The 21,951-nt window shown below is 45.5% G+C and overlaps 1 protein-coding gene across 9 annotated transcripts in view; it reads right to left on the reverse strand.

The window, feature by feature from the left end:
- Window positions 1-1,795: 1,795 nt before the first annotated feature.
- Window positions 1,796-21,951, reverse strand: part of Eph (Eph receptor tyrosine kinase) — a 259,020-nt gene continuing 238,864 nt past the window's right edge. For 2 of the 9 annotated variants that reach the window (XM_077677189.1, XM_077677182.1), the window contains 9 exons: window positions 21,771-21,882; window positions 20,359-20,435; window positions 19,528-19,572; window positions 17,003-17,400; window positions 15,895-15,993; window positions 14,392-14,511; window positions 11,150-11,344; window positions 8,142-8,284; window positions 1,796-6,034 (listed from right to left, as the gene is read on the reverse strand). In XM_077677189.1, the coding sequence (XP_077533315.1) occupies window positions 5,767-6,034; window positions 8,142-8,284; window positions 11,150-11,344; window positions 14,392-14,511; window positions 15,895-15,993; window positions 17,003-17,400; window positions 19,528-19,572; window positions 20,359-20,435; window positions 21,771-21,882 (1,457 nt within the window). In that variant the 3' untranslated portion in view covers window positions 1,796-5,766. The remainder of the gene's footprint in view (window positions 6,035-8,141; window positions 8,285-11,149; window positions 11,345-14,391; window positions 14,512-15,894; window positions 15,994-17,002; window positions 17,401-19,527; window positions 19,573-20,358; window positions 20,436-21,770; window positions 21,883-21,951) is intronic. The other 7 variants (XM_077677185.1, XM_077677184.1, XM_077677183.1 and 4 more) reach the window with 7 other exon arrangements.

Raw genomic sequence — 21,951 nt, forward strand, 5'->3', positions numbered from 1 at the left:
CTCATGATGCACATTTTGCTCTTGATCGAGGATGCTGTACAGACTGCATCTTCCTAGATATTTCTAAGGAATTTGGTTCGGTTCCGAATGATTTACTGTTTATTAAACTTTCTAAAGTAAACTTACATCATAATGTACTTGCACAGTTGCGTTCCTTCTTGACTAACAGATATCCGTTCGTAAGTGTGATGAATATAGACTTGAACCTTTCTTCGGTTCATTTAGGTGTACCCCAAGGATCCTTCTGGGACCCCTCCTATTTTTAATTTATATAAATGACCTTCCAATTAACATCAGCTCGCCTGTCAGTCTTTTTGCCGATGACTGCGTTTTTTATAGGAAAATAACTAACAACAACGACGTCCAAATTCTGCAGTCAGATATTGACAGATAGTATTTCAACTAACAACAACGACGTCCAAATTCTGCAGTCAGATATTGACAGATAGTATTTCACATTGGTGTGAATTATTTAAAATGAAACTAACCATCAACAGCAGTAAAAGCATGTGCATTTCTTGGGTTTACACTAAACCTCTTGAATACTCATTAAACAATGTCTTAGAGTTGTGCCATCGTGCAAATATTTAGGTGTTATTGTGTTGTCGAACTTGTCATGGAAACCTCATAGATTTGTTGTAAGTAATACCAACCATATGTTAGGATATGTTTGTAGGAACTTTAATTCTTCGCCTAGTGCACTGAAACTAATTCTCTACAGAACTTTGGTTCGTTCAAAATTGTGGCTTCTGCATAGCATCCTGGTATTGCGTCGCTCACCAACGAACTGGAGGTGGTTCAAAATCGTTCGTCGTTTCATACTTTCAAATTATCATCGCACGGCCAGCATCACTACAATGAAAGCAACTTTATCACTACCACTACTGCACCGCAGGCAAATATCCAATTTGTGCCTATTTCACAAAATATGTCACAGCAATTTCATTCTTAAGGGTAAGGTTACTAACCAATGCATCGTACATGTCAGCACGTATTGATCACCAATTCAAAGTAGGCATTCCATCTTGTCATACGAAGTGTTTTCACGATTCATTTGTACCGAGCACATCTGTTAAACTGGAATCAACTCCCACGGGCAGTTGCTGAAATCTTGGATGACATGGCTTTCGTGCGTGCCGTATCTAGGCTATTTGAGTGAAAGTGTGTTTGTCATTACGCATGTTATTACTTACCCTGACTTGGCCAGTGTTTATTTAGCCTTCTCAACTAAAGGTTGGTTGTAATGGTATTGTCGCCAGCCCAACGTGTGCAGTGTTTAGTGTGTTGGAGTCCTATCACTGCTTACACCAACTTGTGCAATACATGCTTCCTTGAGTAAGGAGCTCTTCGCTGCTGATATAACTATCACAGTGTTTGACCTCTGTGCAAAGAGCTGTTTGTTGCTATATTATTATTTGCTGTATCTTTCTGAAATAATTTTGTGATCACCCACTCCCTTCTGTGATGCCCGTGGGCCCTCGTTGGAGTCAGGCATACGTCGCATTTTCCGACTAAATTCAGTTAATCTAACTGGCTCCACAATTGGACACAATTACAAAGTTGAACAATAATTCTCAATGTAAAAAAATTAATAATACCAAAAATAAACAAAGCTTGTGACCCCAGTTAGCATTTTAAACAGCAGTTGATAAAATCATCTTAACAAGACCTCACCAAAGGCTTCTAGCCAAGGAAAACTTGCTGAACAGGTAACCATGCTGCGCCATCCGTTCACTAAAATCGAGGTTGATGTGTACGCCGGTGGACGGGGCATTCGGAGAAGGAACAAGACAACTTCTGCATAAAAATTAATTTTATTAATGAAAGAATTTTATCGTGTCCCACGGGGCGCAATTATACTCGCGTATGCATTGTAATGTACAGCTGCTCCCTTCGCAACTCACGGTGACAGATTACGGACAATCACAAGCGCCCGCAAAGAGAAGAGAGTGCGAACAAAAGTTGTGTGACTAGGCGTGCCCACGACCGTACGTGTCTCCTAACGCCGTCGTTGCACGCTTTTTCTTTCTTTCATGTCGCGAGGCGATACATCAAAGAGAACAAAAAAAATAATAAAAGTAGGAAGAAAAGAAAACTGGATGTACGGGGTTCACAATGATGAACAGGAGCAGCAGCTATACTAATAATAATAATAATTGAAAAAAAAAGAAAACAACACGCGCATCATGAAATCAAATGCGCAACATCGTATGCCTCATACGTGCACCTTTTTTCGTCACCATGCCGCGCGGAAGATTTGACTATAACAGCCGCCGACACATGAAAAAACAACAACACATAAAAACACATGTACACCACGCACACACACCCTCTGTCCGTGGGTCTCGTCTTTGGACAGACAGTGATGAAGATTTGTATAGTATGATACATAATAAGGGTAGCTCCCCCAGGAAACACACTTTCTCACTCTGTCATCACCATCCTCTCACGCGCTTGTCTCTTCTTTCATTTTCTCCCCTCAATTATATTACAACTCTCTGACACTAACGGCAAGCAGCCACGAGCTCTTCTGGGCTCGAAATAAATAGCTTCCAACTCAACGCACTTGAGACACGTTTCTCTTGTTTCGTTTGAACACTCAGGTAACATATCGGGGCAAGTCAGTGCAGACAATATTGGCAGAAAAAAAATTGCGCAGTCGTTGAAAAACTACAGATAAATAAGTATTGTCAACTTTCCTGGTTTCGTATGCCGTAGTTTGGCCAAAACCAGCAGCTAGAAAAGCAAGGTGTCAGCCCCTAATGTTCGGATGATTGAGGCAGGCAGCCTTGAAGCAAAGTGCTCTCACTTGCCAACCTACCTCAAAACTTGCAAGAACCTAAAGATAAAAGGCAATGAGTAAAAAAGGGATTTCATTAGGCAGAAAATAAATGAACCTCTCGGAAAAAAAAAAAAAAAAAACACCCCTCTTGGGGCTTCATACGAGTAAAAACATGATTGCTTAAGCAGTTTGCAGAACAGATGATGTGAATGCCGCATCGTGAGTTGGCAAAAGTTCATTACATATGAGTATGCAAGAGCTTTGCAGTTTACTCAGCGTATTCTTATGCAACAGAAATTACGCCTTTGCTTAGCCCAAAAGCAAAGGGCTGCTTGCCGTGGGTTTTGAACAACAAACACAAAGCCGTACCACTTCACCAAGGTTGGAATTTGTATAAATTACATAAATCCCAAATCCCAATTTGTATAAATTACATAAATCCCAATTACATTAAATAAATCCCAAAAAGCAAAAGGTAGTCAAAATAATTGTACCTCACCTATGTTTTCATACACGTATTTGTTTTTTTTTTTCCTACAAGACAGGCACACATTTTATACTGTGTGAGAAACTAAGCCTCCTACGACATGAACAATGGCAGTACATCTATCCACAAAAACCCTTCCGTCGCAAGTCTTTCTACATTGAGCTTTCTGGAATCACCTAGGCCAAAACACTTATCATACAAGCATCTTAAACGCAAATGGCTGCTTTGGATTGCCTTTCTGATAACAAACTGACACTGAAGATATTGGCAACAGAACACCTTTCAAGCATTACTGCTCCGATGTTCAAAACAAAAACAACACGCTTTCTTATTGCCCAGAGCAAAGTACTGAAGTGGCGGGTCCAATTTGTGTGCAGAAAAATGTAACGTTCCTAAATAAGTTCTCAATTCATTAAAGGTGTTCGAGGGATGCTAGGTAATTTTCAATTTCACTGACAACACAACCGTGATCTGTGAAAGATAACAAGATCTCAAAGCAAACTGTTGCCCACCCAAAATAGAACAAAAATATCAACCGCATTTCAACCGTCCGCCATGTTCCAGTACAATGCCACTGAAAACTTTTGAAATGGAACACCCGCACGCGATTCGTTGGCAATTTCTAGGCTAAGTGAACCAGTTTTTTAAGTAGGCGCTCAATTAGAAGGGAACATTGTTTTTTTTGGTGACGCTCTGCAACAGCATTTGCAACAGACCCGGTGTGCGTTCAGTCTCCTAGCACGGCAGTTTTGTTTCGTTGAGCAAAGGCATACATGAGACACCCGAAAGGGAAGGTCACGTCCACAGGAAAAACGAGGGTGACTTAATGCCGGATGTCGTTGTGGCAAGTGTCGATGGGCGAAAAACGTGTACGGTGACTGAGAGGCATCAAGAAACATCACTTTGCATATTGTATGAAGCACCTATATAGCAGTGATGGCACGTGTAGGGTTTTAAATAGAGCCGGAGATGTGAAAATTAAATTAGAAAACCAGCAGTGTGGCAGTTAAAAAGATAAAAAACAAAGATGCCAAAGTAACAAAAAAAATACAGGAAGCAAACACGGCATGAATCTTCAAGTCACAGAAGGACAAAGCCTAGGCAATGCTTGGCTATGGTCATGGCGAATTACGCAAACTTCTTGTAAACCACACAAAAATGTGACCAGTTAAATTAAAATGAGAATTTTTTTCGTTGCCTTGCGTTTCTGAAACAATCACATCTAAGCTTTGGTTTGCAAAGCCACAAAAGAAAATGTCTTGTTGCAACAAACCAGAACCTCCCAAGGCGAGTGTGCCAACCTTGCACGATAGAGCATTCCATCGACGAAACAGCAGTATTTCATTGCAATTAAAAAAAAAACTATGCACAGTATTTGCGGGAAGCGTATAAATTCAGTGTGCAAAGAAAACAGTGCCCACGTTGACAATTTAACAAATGCAGAGGCAGTCAAAGAGGCGATTTGATATGAGGGGGCCGAAAAACAATCTCGCTAGGAATTTCCCCGAGCCCGCTGACAACATGGAACGACGCAAGCACAGGGTTCAGCGGGGGTGGGGAAAGTTGGGCATGATATGCAGGCTCGTTGAAGAGGTGCGGGGTTGGAGTTGGGGAGACGAGTGCTTCCTCTTCTCTTTCGTTTCGACGTTCCATCTGCCTGTTGCACTGATATGTTATAAGAGTTCCACCTATGTACACACACATGCACACACAAGGATGCTTTGGCTCACGACTGTCCTTGTCCCCTCGCAGTCAACCGTGGCGTCCGTAGGTGCACACTCGTTGTGTCACCTTGCATAGCGAGGAGAGTTCACTATTAGCTTCCCACTGTGCTCCACGCCTTGGTATTGTCTGTCCACAAGGCGCGGCTAACACTTGCATCACACTACAGCCTTTCACTTTGGTCATGCCCGGTACAACTGGCGAAGTTACGTCAACTCCAACCACGACAGTGAACATCAATTGAAACCTGCCCTTCGACGAAAATTTTTTTGAGCTAGACGAAATTTGGCTATACACATTGCTGCAAGCTTTTAGAGGTAATACTTGGGTCAATCACGAAATGGCGTAAGCGAGACAAAACGTCGTCGGCTGTATCGGGCAGGGCCGGGGCGATCGGCCTCACTTTGTTGTTGTTGTCCGTGAAAACGTCTTCTTCGCCGGACTCCCGAGAAGGTGTGGTAGAAACACGAAAGTCACGACAGCGATACCGAACCCCTGGAACCACACCGATGACTCTGAAACAGACCCCAGCGATTGGAAAGCACGCTGGGCGGCTGCAAGCAGTTCTGCGTGGCCCTGGAATTCGCGAGACTTGGACAAGCCTCGTTGCGCACGACCGGTGTGATTGACGAAGGTCCAGCAGTGCTGTAGCTGTCACATTCCCGCCGTGGTCTTTTGTCGCACCTTGCCGGGATCCACTGCTTAAGTTAAGAAAGCAAAAACGCCGCCGCGCAAGAGATCAAGTTGACATACAGCCTAGACACGCGGCGTTCCCCTAGACGACGCAGCCATCGGACATGGTGGCGTTTATCTGCGCCCTCAGGGTCTGCACGCTGTTCATGATCTTCTTCTGGTGTCCCACCAGCACAACACCGAGCGCAGCCAAGTCCTTGAGCGTGAGCCGCGACACGGCCTCCATCGTGGTGAAGCCGCTCCGCTGGAAGCTCTCGTGGTAGCGCGCCATCTTGATGCTGCACAGCCACTCCTCCACCGTCTTGAACTGTGTCATGTCGGGCGCGTTGGGGTCCAGCGGGTTCTGGTGCCTGCATGCCCCGCCATAGAGGGAGCAAACAAGGAATTGGTGAGCATACAGAACGCAGGCACTGCACATGTGCCGGTCTATGCACATGAACGTCAAAGACCAATTGTTCCTTCAATGTGCTCTTGGTGCCTCTTGGCTGAGCAGGTCCCTTTGAGACCCTGGTCAAGCTTGGCATCCTTACAAGCAGCCAGAATAATACGACTTATTTGCGAAACGTCGGACTGCTGTCTTCAAGTTTCATACTGACAAATACTAGAAGAAAGTCTGCAGGATATGGCAATACTAAAGCATCCACAAGCACAGCCCTTTTTCAAGCCTTCCCCACAAAGTGATAGGGAGCAGAGCTAATCAAACATAAGCTCTAACACTGGTGATGCTGATGCTTTTTGTGGAGCTCATTACAATTAAAAAGAAATGCAGTCTCTCCCTGCTCGCATAACCGCCTGCTCTTCGGCCAAGCGACTCACCTGTGGTCTACCCGTACACCAGCGAACGTGAATACAGGTCATTATCATCATCATCAGAGCTCCTTAAGGTGGGCTTTACTGTATGGCATTCAGCATACACACACTGCACGTTCAAGTCAGGTATTTCAAGCTTCACTTGAAAAACATGATTGATTTTTGTGGGGTTTAATGTGCCGACAATGCGGGCGATGAGGCGCACCGTAGTGGAGGACTACGCATTACCGTATTTACACGATTGTAGGTCGACACCTTTTTTCAAGTTTGACAATCCAATGTAGGGGGGTCGACTTAGAATCGAAATCGAACTTTGTGCCGCTTGTAACGGCAAGAAAAATGAGAAATCAGGCGTGCGACGAGCTGGGGAAAGCGTAACACCCTCGTTTCTATGGTTACGGTCGAAGCGTAGCGTTTACCATTGCATACATTCTAGCGTCAATAAAGCTGATGCCGACTTTAGAAGTTGGTGTTTCTGATCTGTGCGCTTTGTCCACCGTACCTAGAGCGGCTAACCTTCCACCAGCGTGTTCAGAAATGTACTGAACGTGATACGATGGTGCCTACGTCAGCGCGCGCCGTGCATTGATTCAAGGAATTTGGTATTACTAATTTTGTTTATTATACACGAACAAAACGCTTCTTGAATGCAAGTAACGTACTCCCGAATCAAAGGAAATCGCGAGTGGTCGCTAGTGTCAGCCGCCATGTTGTTTGTTTTGATATCGCGCGGCAGTGCCGCTGCCGTTAGCTTCGATGGGTGTCATCTCGCAGCAAATGTGTTCTCACGATTGGGAATAAAGTTTCCTACTCCACCCACAGCGCATGGTCATTCCGCGTGCTTATACAAAAGGTGTTCTTTTTTAACATCTACTGCGTGCACCACGGGCGTACGGCTCTTGAGGGAGCATCGATCATTGATGGAAGAGCCACCGTATGGGGGGTATTTGTAGTTGACGGAAGAGCTCCACCTTGTGATACGAGTATCTAGGTGGCCGCGTTCCCGCGTGTTCTTGTGTCACTTCTGTGTTGTGCTGAATCGTCCAGTCTGTCATGAGTGCACTGGGCCGTCACCCCCCCCCCCCGGAAAATCTTTTGAAACGATTTTCTGGGGGGTGACGCCTGGGCTCAAAGAACTCTCTCGGCACTCGTTCACAGCACGTTCGAACGAGCTGCTTCCTGCACTCGCTTTTTTTTTTTTGAGAGATGCAATTTTGTGGAGGTCGACCTACATTTGAGTCGACTTACAACCTTGTAAATACGGTAATTTTTTGACCACCTGGGGATCTTCAAAGTGCGCCGAAATATCGAACACACGGGTGTTTTTGCTTTTCGCGTCCATCAGAAAAGCGGCCACCGCAGCCGGGAATCGAACCCGCATCCTCGTGTTCAGCAGCACAACACCTTAGCCACTGAGCCACCGCGGTGGGTGCTTGAAAAACATGAGAATTCTTTGCTTTTGCTCCTACGCTGTCAAAGGAATACTGATCCTGAAAATAAGGGCAACTAGTGGGGTGTGTGTACAACAGCTTTTTTCCTCCACGATCCAGCGAGGCAGACAGCCCAACCTTGAGGAGATGCAGCGAGACAAAGATCCAAGGGATGGTGCTGCACCCGCCCTCAGCTTTGGATGGCATTCCGACTTGCCTGTTCTGGGCAATCTTGCGTAGACTCTCAGGGCAGCGTAGCAGCTTGTCTAGCGTCTTGACGATGTTGCTGAACTGCGGCCTGTGTGACCGGTCCTTCTGCCAGCAGTCCAGCATGAGCTGGTGGAGGGCCTCGGCACAGTCCTGCGACAAATAGTGAGTGGGACGGTCACGTACACTGCATTCTCTCAATTCTAAGCACCTGTGGCCAGATTAGCAAAGAGAAGGTTTCAAAAAAGGTTGAAATTTAACAAGAACCGAGTTCCCTCTCAAGTTCTTTCTCAGGGTCTTCCTCAATAAGGTTCTTTCAAGTGCTAAACTGGGAATAGGTAGGAAAGAATATCATCATAGGCCAAATCAGCAATGCTGGGCAGACGCAGTTCGACATAGCTGTGGCCTTCACAGCAAAGGAGAAGGGTACAAAGAAGCTAAAGTTGCATCTAGTAGGCTTGAAAAGCACCACACGGTACTGCTGTCCTCCTCTCCAGGTAAACACAAGCTTCTAGCATACACTGTTTTTGTGCAGCAAACATTTGTGACTTAAAAACATCCTTGAAAAGTACTGCAAATGAAGATGGGTGCAGCGACATGGTTGAAGAATGGAGCAAACAAGTACAGTGATGCTGTATAAAAGCCTTCGTTACAGGAATGACAACTGCAACAAAGACTTGTCCTAGAATCCTACCGTATAAACCATATATTCGTCGAGTTTAAAAAAAAAAAAAAAAATCTGCACAACAGTCACCCCTCGTCTTATATAGAGGTCATTGGTAGAATGTAAATTGCTGTCTGGCAACAAGGTGCAAGCGTAGTCTGGCAACAAAGTGCAAGCTGTTGTGCAAGCGTTTGCACATTTGCGTAGCGAGCGTGTTCCGTCGCCATTGCCTTTTGTGTCGGACTGCGCTCTCGCTCTATCAGGCCTTTGTTTGCTTTTCACTTTTCTCTAGTTCTTCGTCTTTTACTCGTCTTGTGTCTGTGCGCGCGTGTGTTTCTGTACGTGTCTTCTCCGAGATGAGTGGCGGAAGTCGACGCCAGTTCACCGCTGCGTTTAAGCTGAAGGCAATTGAGTTCGCCAAGCAGAATGGGAATATGGTGGCGCAAAGCCAGTTTGGTGTTTCAGAGAAAAGTGTGCGGTACTGGCAGAGCCAGAAAGCTAGGCTGTGTGTGTGCAACCACCGGAACAGATCGTTCCGTGGACGTCAAGTGGTGCACCCCGAGTTGGAAAACAAAGTGGCGGACTTCGTTCATGATCGCTTCCGGTTACGACGGAGGCCATTCGCTACAAAGCGGTTGAACTCGCTCACCAAGACAGTTTCTCTAGGGAGGAGTTCAAGGGTTCAAGGTCATGGGTCCGCTATTTCATGAAGTAGAAGGGATTTGCTCTTTGTCGGCAGACGTCTATCTGCCAGAAACTGCCGGATGCGTATGAAGAGAAGCTGATCAACTTTTAGCAATATGTGATTCGTGTGCGGGAGGAATTCTCTGGCCTTGTAGTGATTCAGGGAGGAATGACCTCCAACCTTCAGCCATTGGACGTTGTACTGAACAAGCCGTGAACTGTACTATAAGTGGATAGCTGGCGACAATGAAAAGACATCTGCGGACCGGCTGCGAAGACCATCCCTCGCAACCGTGTGAAGCCCGGTGTCCTCCTCTTGGCAGTCGCTGCCCAACGACATGGTTGCACAAGCGTTTAGGAAGTGCTCCATTAGCAACGCGCTCGACAGCACTGAAGATTATGCTCTGTGGGATGCTGACAGTGAGAAGCAGTCATTCTTGGACGACTCTGACAGCTCGGACAAGTGACTTCGGCAGGCATAGTGAGTGGCAGTGACGGACGGGCGTCGAAAATAAATTAAGACATTGTGTGTGCGCTTCTCTGCCGAATTATTTTTTTTTGTCAACTTTTCCTACATCAAGGTATGGGGTCGACCTATATACCAGGTCGACCTATATTCCGGTTTATACGGTACTATGGACACCTTGATAACAAGGGCGGGAAAAGCTTTCCTTTCACAAGATAGAACCAATTTCTCTATCATTTCCGGAAGAATAATGAGTCGCTTGCAACTGCATGACATGCCAGTTATCAAAGTGCATGAGAAAAGTGGCTACATAAATAGTGCGCAGTTGTGGCGACAGATGAGGCTAAGTGGGTTATGTTGATTGGATGGACCGAATGAGTATCATTTGGGCAAATGACAAGCTGGGTTGCACTGCAGATGCACGAAAAGGCATTCTATCTGAACCTTTTATTTAATCCCTTGGACAGTGCTGAATTTGCACCACTCTAGATGACACTGAACACAAGAATTCATGCGACGAGGACACTCATAAAGCTACATCAAGAGGGAGATGAACAAGCTGGGACAGATCCATTTTGCCTGGTCTTCTATGCCTGCCTAGGCTGGAATAAATACTGCTCATAATGTCAAAAGTTCATTCCTCTCCACCCCTCCACCCCACCCTCCACCTGTTTTTTTTCCTCCCCCAAAATTTCTGCTTTCGTCTTAGAACTTTCGCTGCCCTAAAATTTCCGCTGTCGAATGGGCTGTAGCCTTGCTACTATCACTCCCCCAAAATTTCCGCCTTATTACTTTCTCTCCCCAGAATTTCCGCATTTGGCTGGACGATAGCCTTACTACTTGCGTTGACTCAACATGTTCACCATAGGATAGACTATAGCTTTGCTACTTTCTTTCCCAAAAAATTTCCACTTTGGGATGGGCTATTGCTACTTTCAACCCCTCACCCATTTCCGTTTTCGGCTGGACTATAGACATTAATTTTTTTTTTTTTTTCACCAAACTTTCTTTTGTTTGTTTCTTGGATAGTTTTTCTGGGGGCAGAGGCTTACCATTTTCAGAGCACTGACAAAATTACACGCAAAGAGCAAGCTTTTTGTGCAAGCCGAAAGGAATAAGCAAGAAATCGCAGCCTCCAAAACAGCTACACACTTCACAGGTCACCCGAGAGAAAGGGACAGAGAGAGGGGAGTGTGGAACGTACCATGGGTGCCGGGAGCCGGAAGCCCCGCTCGATGCTCTTGATGACCTCCTGGTTGGACCAGTTCCAGTAGGGCCGTTCACCGTAGGACATCACCTCCCAACAGACGATGCCAAAGCTCCAGACGTCACTCGCTGAAGTGAACTTGCGGAAGGCTATGGCCTCGGGGGCCGTCCACCGCACGGGGATCTTGCCTCCCTGCGTGTGGCGGAGGGGGAAAGGGAAAGGGAAAGGATCTGAGCGAGGGAGCCACTTGTACTCAACTGGAACACTGAAATTCCGCTCAGGGTAGCGGCAGGGGTTTCACAATGTGAAAACTGCCAAAAGTCAAGAACGGGTATGGCCGCTTCATACTTTTTTCCACCACGCAATTTGTCGCACCACACATTCTCAACGATGAAAAGGAATAGGCAGAGCTTGTTCAGGTATTTTTCTGAAAATAACAGTGAGGTAATTTACATGTAAATGTCTGGCAACCATCGTTGCACACCAGGCTTTAAAATTATGCAAATTTCAGCTCCTAAACATTCGCAAACAAGCTGCCACACTAGTACCACAGGCAGTAAGAGTTGTTTAATATTTTATTTTGCCCAGATCTTTTGCCTTGTACCAGTGCAGTCAAAAGTTCTGTGGGTAAACACTATGGTCTGTTCTTGCTCCTGGCACATGTATGTTTGTTATCAGGGTTCTCCCATAAAGTCTTGAGTGGTGGATATTCTGTTGGGAACACCGTGGAAAGTGGGGGGGGGGGGGGGGAGGTGAAGATGTTAAATATAAGAATTTCAGATTTTCACCACAAAAATTGAACAACTCTGGTAAAATACTGGGTATTGTGGCGCTGCGGCATGGTGAAACATGGAAGCTTTTATCAGGGGTGAGACAGCCCAAACAGATTTGGGAGCAGTTTTTGGAGCAGCAAAATTTCGATTTTGGAGCAGAAGAATCTTGATTTGGAGCAGTTAGGGACATTTAATACATCGTCTTGTGAGCTTAAAAAATCATTATTTCAGCAATTTGCAGGGTCAAGTGCACATTTCAATCAGTTTTGAATACACAGAACACTCAAACAGCCTTACCTGAAAGAGTTTTTAAGAGTATCACAAAGTACTAACTGCACTACCTTTTTCCTAACTGGTGATATTGTGTTGCGCCTGCACGCAACACTGACAACAAAACTGCCGTTAACATTAGAGAGTTTTAGCAGTCCGTCTGTTCTGTTGGTTACTTTGTTACCGGGTTTACCGGACCGGTCTGCGCCTGCGCGCGCGGAAGGGCGAGGAGGCGCGGGCAACTAATCCCCCTACGGCTACGAATGCCCAAGTGCCCAGACGAGTCCCGTTGAGCACGGTAACTACGTACACGACGGAACAGACGGACTGCTAAAACTCTTATCAAATTTAAGGGCTCCGCAATTGTGGCTTTTTTTTGCTGTTTTAATGCTAAAATTATTATTTTTGTAATCCCAGGCTGTGTTGTACGAACGACTGTAGTCACGGCAACAGTTGAGCAGCTTCGAGCTAACGGTCGCATAGCCCAACCAGCCTACCCGTTTCAGTCCCCCGGGCGCAGGTTCACCCTATGGTCATTTGAGTAGCGTTAATGTTTAGCCACCTAGATTTTGGCATTAAATTTCACTTTGCATACATCGCGTTCTATGGCAACCGTGTAGTCCTGCAGCTATTGGGCGCTGCCTGAACAGGTCGCGGCGCCGCAGCACAGCCCGCAACTTTCGTGTCGACCGTTCCATCCCCGAGGCTCGCGATCGCGTTTCGATGCACAGCAACACCTCAACATTTTACAACAGCACAACAAGCCAAAAAAGTCACTTCACGAACCCGATTATAGACGCGCGCACCACGTTTCGCACTCAAGGACAAACCACGCCGAAGTCGTAGGCCCAACATTTCAATGAACTTTTTTTCGAGCCGCCCAACTTCCCGTAATCTGGTACCAATCTCAAACCATATCCTTGTGTTAACGTCACTGTTCAGAGCCACAACAGATAGAATGAATAGACTGGAACTCAGCTGATAGGCCAAAATAAACCAGGAAAAATATCGGTGATACGCACTGAGCGCGTTGGTAGCAGCCAGATCAGGCGGCGGCCATGTTTGTTGCCACAGCGATGCCTAATCGAGAAGGCCGTTTCTGCGAACCCGGACGGAAAGCGAATCGAGTTTTAGAAGCTATCGCTTGCTTCGTTTCAGTCTTTCTATTTGCGCCATTTCTGTGTTTGCGATTGACCGACGATAAAAGCGGTGACCGGGATGCGGGAGGCTTTTGTCCCCGCCGAAACTGACATGAGCATCAAAATCCGTGCCGTTGAGGCTCTTCTGGAGCAGTTTGGCGCAATTTTCGCCATTTTCGTGCTTTTGGAGCAGCTTGGCGCAGGAAAATGGAATTGTATCAGAAAGGCGCAATATGCGCAGCTGTCTCACCCCTGTTTTATACAAAATAAGAAAAGCAATTAGCATAGGCATTGACCTCAAGATTTGCATGCAGCTGGCAATCTTTGAGACTTCAAAGCCACTTGTTCAGACTCCTTTTACCATAACCATGTAGTGGGAGGTGCAGCCAGCTGCTGCTGCTCTCGCACTGTGGCCATGTTTAGTTCCTCAGATGCGCATTTTCAAATTGGTCAGTCGGATCGGTTGGTGGCCTACCAAGCGGTACGTGGTAAATCAGAGTGATGGGCGGTAAGCGGAGGAGTTGGCGGCATTTCCACCACGACCCACCATGGGGAAAACCCTACATGTTATATATATATATATATATATGACTTCCAACTGTAAAATTCAGAGATTGTCAGTGCAATTGACTAGGAGACCAAGCAGTGGGTTGTTAGCTTGTATGCTTGCCAAATGTGGTATTTCGTACCAGTTCCCCTAGGCAATATAACCGCACAGGCTCTACCTGCCTTTATGCGGTGCTTGGTCTGCCCACTTTGTGGTGTGCTCTCTTAAGTTAGGATAGAATGGGAGATAAACAGGAGAGAGAAATTCCAACTTGAGTGAGTTACTGCTAAGAAAACAAAGCATTGTTTGTCATAGGACAAAAGCCAGAACACTACAAAAGGTGCACTTTTCTTACTTTAAGAAAAAAATGAAGTTATTTAATTCTTAAGAGTCCCTTTAAACATTGGGATGTAACTGGCATACAACCTGCACCAAAAAAAAAAAGAAGAAAATGGTCGGGTTAAGGACACTTACGGGGGGTGGGGGTCTGCACGCAAAAGGTGCACTCACATGACTCACCCTTGTCGTGTAGGCCCCCTCGGTAGCACTCTCGATCTCACGGGACAGGCCGAAGTCAGCGATCTTGCACACAAGATTGGCGTTCACAAGTACGTTCCTCGCAGCCAAGTCCTGCAACGGACCACAGGGGGCAGAGTTTGAACCTTGACTCACGCAACGTACACTAAAGCTGCTTCAATATGGCAAACACTGATCCACTGTGCCTACTGTATTCGCATCAGCTTTTAGCAATGCCTGGCACCAACAGTTGGGGCACATTAGAATCGTGTAAGCATTGCAAGCAAACTTTTTTGTTTCGATTGGGTGTAATCTTATCATACAAATCAAATGCATATAAAATATTCGCCATGTATGAATTCAGCTGCACTGAATTACTTCATTTGCTGAACAAAAATGGCCACGTATCTGCTCCTTTCGTTGCAAAATGTCAACAAAAGACGATAGTCGACTGGCGCCTCTGCCAAGTAAATGCCTCCCTTCTCTTCCCCGCTCACCTATCATGTTCTTCCTCTCCTGGCTCTTTCCTCCCAAGATAACACACTAGAGGTTTGCTCAAGTCAATTTAAATTTACCACGTTCTACTGCTCCATGTCGGGTGCCTCGATGCCAGAGCTGCCGTACGGCGGAGATGCGCGTGAATCGAGGCACCCTACTACAACGTTTATAGAACCACATTGCCCTACTCAACGAACGTTCCAAGTGGAACGTAGAACCTATCCACTGGAACCTTTCGTTACTATTGCCGTTTGATTTCTTAAATTCCGCAGGAGCTGTAGTAGCGCGGGCAACAGCAGGCGACGGTTTTCTGCAGTTGATGCAGTATTTCATTTGCTGTCTCAAAAACCAAGCATCCGTGAATTTTTTTAAAAAGGAACACTGCAAATATCACTTATGTATTGATTTTCTGCCTTATATTTGCGTAATGTCTTGTTCTTGTTTAACAATGTTGACAAATATGAACATCAACACTGGACTTAGGCATTTCGATTTGGCTGTGGATATATAAGACTATTGCGCAGCTTCTGTTTCACTTTGGCCTGGTGGCTGAATCGAGTCACAGACAGACAGACAGACAGACAGGCCAGAATTTCTGTGCTTAAGTAGCCCAAGAAAGACTATCGTCTTTAATAGCACATCCTTCAGTTTGTTATAAGCAGGTTGTACCATGTTACACTGTTCTCTGCAACAAACAGGGCAGCACTACAGGCCCAAAAGATGTGAAGAAAATTACTTAATGCAGCTGAAGATTACACTTCCTGCTTTCAATTTTGTCGTTATTGCGCACACAAATGGACCATTTCAGGAATAATATACTTAAAAGCTTTGACTCTCTTTTCTTTCTATTCTTGAAACAGCAGCACAAAAAACTCACATGGAAGCAATGATTAGCCGCTTCTGGTTCCTCTAAGCCAGTATATTGGGTGCAAAACAATAAAATGGTGCTTTGTTCATAACCAGTCCCAGGTTGCTGGAGTGAACGGAGGGGGAACTCACCCTGTGAACATAGTTCATTTCAGCAAGGTACTGCATTCCAGCTGCAATCCCTCTCATCATTCCTACGAGCTGGATAACCTGGAACTTTCCGTCGTTGGCCTGCGAGGAAAGCACGAGGAGAGATTTGAGAACAAAGTGGAGGAGGCGATCTCCACTGCAGGAATCAAAAACTGCGTAACACGGGAAGAGGAAGCCGGTTTTCCTGGCACAGTGTTTCACATCGAAAGCTTCAGCTGCGGAATACATTTCGAACACTGACTATTCCCCAAGTTTGATGCCACTCATATTTTGCTTCAGCCCGTATGCTACTTTGAATGGCGTGTGAGAAAAACTGAACCGTTTCCACGAGTTCAACCGCAGCAACGAAGGGACGCACACCGACTATGGCAAAAACTCTGCTGAAAGAAAAGACGTTCCAGCTTTCCTTACAGAAGCCTCATTCACAAAGATTGTGGCAAGGGCACCGTTGTGTTTATTTGCACTTATAGGAATATAACACACAAAACCGTGCATATGATGACACAAAGGGTGTTCCTTCATTCCGGTTTGAGTGAGTGTGCCACATAGTTCAAATTGTTAGCAGCAGAGACTCCTGATCAAGGCCCGACTCCAAAAACAAGTTAATGGTGCCTTCACATGCACACAAGCACACATGCTAAAAACTCTCTCCTTGAAAAGAAGGATCATGATGACACACCACCTTAGCTCAATGAAATGGCACTATCCATCATGAGAGGAGGGAAATCATAAATCTCCATCAGAAAGACCATGCTCCTGGCGACAAGTGGCCTGACCTTTTCCACGGTCTCTTACGAGAAGTCATGATCCCACACATCACTCTGCCTTTCACTAACGTGGGGAGCGACCTGTCATGATGATGTGTCATGATTAACGTGAAAGTTTGGGCTAGTCCACTGAACAAAAGTTTACAGCGTGAAAAAAGAATGAAGGAAGAGGAGTGGTGACGTGGACTTGTTTGTGTCACCACTCTTTCTTTGTCTTTCATTCTTTTTCGCGCTGTAAACTTTTGCTCGACAGGTCGTTAAATGTGGCGAAACTCCTGCTTGCACCCGTCACACTCTCCGACGTAATCCGCAGCTCTGCTCACCCTGAGGAAAGTGTCCAGGGAGCCGTTCTCCATGTACTCGGTGATGATCATGATGGGGTTGCTCTTGGTCACCACCCCCTGGAGGAAGATGACGTTGGGGTGGTCGAACTGGCCCATGATGCTGGCCTCGGTGAGGAAGTCCATGCGCGCCTTGTCCGAGGAGCCCGGCTTGAGTGTCTTGATGGCCACCGTTGTCTCGGGACGCCCGGGGCACTTGAGCTTGCCCCGGCACACATCCCCAAACTCTCCGCCACCGATGATGGCCTCGATGGTGATGTGCAGCGCGTCGATCTCCCGCGTGAACTCCCGCACCGCCTGGTTCGGGTCCTCGTACGTGTGTGGGTCGATGTACGCCTTGGACGTGGCCCCCGTGCAGTGTGTGAACAGTGGCGTCGTCACTGGCGACGGGCGAAGGCGGCAAATTAGGGCAAGCAATCGACTGCTCCAAGTACACCGTTAGCAGCGCAGAAAAAGGTTTCCAGTATTTTGTGTACTACAGTAGATAATCACTGCCCACTATAGGTTACGGTGCCACTGAAGACAGTGCATCGAAGTCATCAAAATCATCAGAGTCACGGTAGCTATCAGCCTAGACGGATGTTTGCACGTAGCGCCCCTAGTTTGGAAAGACCGAAATGGCTTCTGTTTATGAAGAACTACCGACTTCCTGGTGTCTCAAAGACCTTTGCACTAATGCCATTTGTTTATCCTTGGTGGAACTGCCTTCCCTACTGTGAATTGAAATTAAACAAGAATCTAAATCTGTAGCTAACACTGCCAAAGCTGAATAAAAATGTGCACCACTGAAAAACAAGAAAATGTTGCCTCTGAAGCATAAACAGAGCAAGCTATGATCACTAAATAAATCACACCTAACAAGACTCGTCAAATGTTTGAAAAAAAGTGCCCTAACCAAAGAAAAACTGATGCCTTCTAGAAAGTATCAATATTCCCCAGAGCTCCAAGTGAGGATCTGTTTGCAATAGCAGTCTTTTCACCTATTAAGTGAGGATGAAAATGCGCAATGAACGAAGCTCACAAACAGACATTCCCACATACTCAAACGCAGGCATAAGCAAAAGTTTCTTATATTCGATGTAATATTGTCTGTCTTTTAGGTAGCACAAGGACGGGCACTGCTTAAAGAAAAAAAAAGAAGAGGAACAGAGCAATTCACTTGCCTGTGAGCACTTGGCAACAAAGGTTGCGGTCTAATGCAACGTCTCGCACCAGTACCTTACACACTAGCCAGATACACCCCTGCCATATTACCATAGTTAATAGTTGTGCTTTTGCCCTTTCTCATGGCAGCCTAACTCGTTTAGCAGAAAACCGAAACTACGACATTAATTTATTCCTCAAAACATGCATGCATTTATAGCCTCTCACATTGTGCACATAACTTGCAGTCCAATGTGGAACTATCACAGACTTTCCTAATAATATATACTAGAAAGAAATCTGTTGCTGTGGTCATGTGACATCATGGGAGCCACTGTAACAGTTGACAGTGCCACGACACAGCTCATGACAACAAAAGCAACAGGGGCAACATTTCTTTTTGTTCGTATTGCATGAAACATAGAAATTCCTGATGAAGAAGTGTTTTATCAGCTATACTGTGTTGATAAAGGAACTTTCAGTGGTGCTTTAGCAACAGTATTACTGGTTTTACAGCAACAGGCAACTTGTTTACAAGCCATCCCAAACTATGGGCACTAGAGTTTGCAGTGACTACCGCTGCACTCAGCCACACTTCTAATGGATGCTGAATTACATTGAAAGGACACGGTGACACAACTGTCCCAGTATGCATTAAGTGCAAAAAATTCTTTTCAGCATTACTATGGCAACAATATAAAGCAAAACCGATTTAACGCGGGCAAGACCGCGTCAAAAATTAAATGCTTAAGGCAGCAAAACCTTTTCTAGAAGGGTGTGGTAAAATGATCCTTCACAAACGCAGTCACCCCTTTTTCACGTTCTGTGAACTGATGAGAGCAGCAAAATTAAAGGCCGTAATCTCAGTCTGTCCTCAACTCAATGAATTCCCTCGACTCTGCTGTGTGGAGGATACCACAGCAGGGCCGTACCCAGAAATTTTTTTCGTGGGAGGTGGGGGGTTATGAATTTTGGGAAAGGGGTAGTTTTGCTGAAAGCAACTGTAAGTATTGTTTATGTGCTGCCTGGAAAAGATTTTGGGAGGGGTTCGAACCCCCAAACCCCCCCTCTGGGTACGGCCCTGTACCACAGTGCTCTTACAGGCGAAAATCGATTTCAAGGATATCCTCAACTGTAGGCTGAAGTTGAGGAAGGATTCAGAACACCGGGGTAAGTTAGTCAAAAGTATTACAATATTTCCTGCCGTACGATATCTGCACTATTCTTAGCACTTCGCTCAGCGCAGAGCTGTGTAATTAGTGACGTTACTAGGTAACAGTGAATGAGGCAGCGTTAAGAACCAGTCAGCTGTATTTACGCTGCATGCAGTCCAGTGAGGTGGTTAGCAGAACGGTCATACTTACACCGTGCCGTCTGAACGATCGGAGGGTGTTCCAAAGCTGGCACTACTACAGAGGCAGAGAGGGAGGGGAGAAGCAAGCGTCAGTTCACCAGCGCCCAGCAGCCCACAGCCGAGAGAAATGCAAGCAGAAGAAGAAGAATGGGAATGGAAAGGAGGTGCTGCAACAATCGGCTAGTGTTGACCAGTGCGATACAGTGTCATTCGGCCCCTACACACTGCCATGTGCTTCCTGTGGCATTCACTTCACTCATGAGATAGTCTAACAGTCTAAACAAAAACTTTGGACGGATAATAAGGCGAGCTTTTAAATGGCATCAAGTTTTCTTAGGCCTCTGTTATAAGCTCTCAAAGTTCAAGTTTCAAGACAACTTCAACTTTCATCCCCTTTGACCCTTTGCCCCTTCCACCTAGTTCCTGAAAATCCTTGTGGATCAAAAGGTTATAACCTGTGGATCAAAAGGCTACTGTATCATTACTATTATATTACCTCGTCAGTTTCAGCTGAAATACAGCATTAATGACTTATTTATTGTTTGTTGCTACTGTGTGAGTTCAACTATTGAACTTCAAGTCAACACAAATAAACGAAGAAGTGTTATCACATTATTTCCAAGTTTTATCATGATATGTAGACCGCTTAGGTTCTCACTCTTGTCCTCTTTTTTTTAGTGCCTAAGCGTTCCATTTAAGACAGAGTTGCAGCCAAAACCAAGCGATTATTACAGCGATCATCCAGGTTGCCACTGCCCACAACCCCCGATTCAGCTGCGAAAGCCTCATGCACAGAGACAGTGAAAGGAGGAGATTGAAGAACAAAAAATGGCGTCCTTACATTTCTTACCTTCCCCGTTACGGTACTCCAGAGTGTCGCAATCACTCGGCTGCTTTTTGTTGCAGTCGTCAGAACTTCTGAAAAAAAAAAAAAGAAACGATAGGGTCAGTTTTCGTTCTCACCGAAACAAGCATCGATGAGATACAAGCTTCCGGAGCAGACATTACAAACCTCTTCAAAAAGACTAATAAAAAAATGGCCGCGTATCTGTTCCTTTTGTTGCAAATGTCGACGCAAGACGATAGTCGACTGGCGCCCCTGCCATGTAAATGCCTCCCTTCTCTTTTTCGCTCACCTCTCATGCTGTTCCTCTCCCGTCTCATTCTTCTCAAGATAATACGCTAGAGGTTTCCTCAAGTAAATCTAAATTTACCGCGTTCTACTCCTCCAGGCTGGGTGCCTCGATGCCAGTGCTGACGTACAGCGGAGACGCACGCGATTCGAGGCACTCTACTACAATGTTTATAAAACCACATTGCCGTGCTCCATGTGCATTCCAAGTAGAACGTGAAACCTATCTAGTGGAAACCTTCGTTACTGTTGCGGTTTGGTTTCTTAAAATTCTGCCAGGAGCTATAGTTGCGCGGGCAACAGCAGGCGACGATTTCTGCAGTTAATGTAGTATTTCATTTGATATCGCAAAAAACAAGCATCCATAAATTTATTAATAAAGAAACAAAGCAAATATCACTTATGAATTGATTTTTTGCCTCACATTTGCATAATGTTTTGTTGCTGTTCAACAACGCTTCGACCCTGAGGGTACTTATAAATAAATAAAAGTGCGAAGATTGCGAGCGCGTTTAGGCTTGGCTGTGGGTATATAAGACTATTGCGCAGATTCTGTTTCACTTTGGCCAGGTGGCTGAATTGCGTCACAGACAGATAGACAAACAGACATACAGACAGACCAAAATTTCTGCGTTTAAGTAGCCCAGAAACATGGCCATCGGATATTAGCGTTTCAGACTCAAATTTTGAATGTCGTCGGGGGGAGTGCTATTAGGTTTTCTTTGGTTATCTCGTTTTTGTTTTTCTTCTTTCTTGCTTTCCTTTCTTTTTATTGGGGTTTGTTCAGCCACCCCTTCGGGGGCCAACAGATGCACATTGAGCTTGGCATTGCTTACGCTGTTGTTTAGCTCAACAAGTGCGATGCTGAGCACCGATTTCATGCGGATCCACCATATCTGCTTCACACTTGTCACAGTTATTCATATTGGATTAGGCCGCACAGTTGCTCAACATCTACTTCTAACTTTATCCAAATCTATCAGGGTGAGAAATTTTGGCATCTCAAGTTTGGCGTCACCCTGGAATATGCAATTTTCGACTCTGGCATGACTTTTACTGGGACAGTAAAAACCGATATTTGTAACCGATATGTGTGCAGAAGAGTGAAAACACAGTCGTACCTTTTTATGTAGAGAATAATCATGACGATTATTATGACGACTAGGAGAATGACTGCGACCGTGGCGCCTGCGATAATCCGCACCTGAACCTTGTCTTCGTCACCCACGAGAGCTGAAATGCACAGAAACATACAATTTGGAAAAATTTGAAAAAGGAGCCACACTAGATTTCAAACCAGAA

This window comes from Haemaphysalis longicornis, unplaced genomic scaffold (assembly GCF_048455015.1).
Source record: "Haemaphysalis longicornis isolate Haplotype H1 unplaced genomic scaffold, Haemaphysalis longicornis Haplotype H1 scaffold_7, whole genome shotgun sequence".
Classification (NCBI taxonomy): Eukaryota; Metazoa; Arthropoda; class Arachnida; order Ixodida; family Ixodidae; genus Haemaphysalis; species Haemaphysalis longicornis.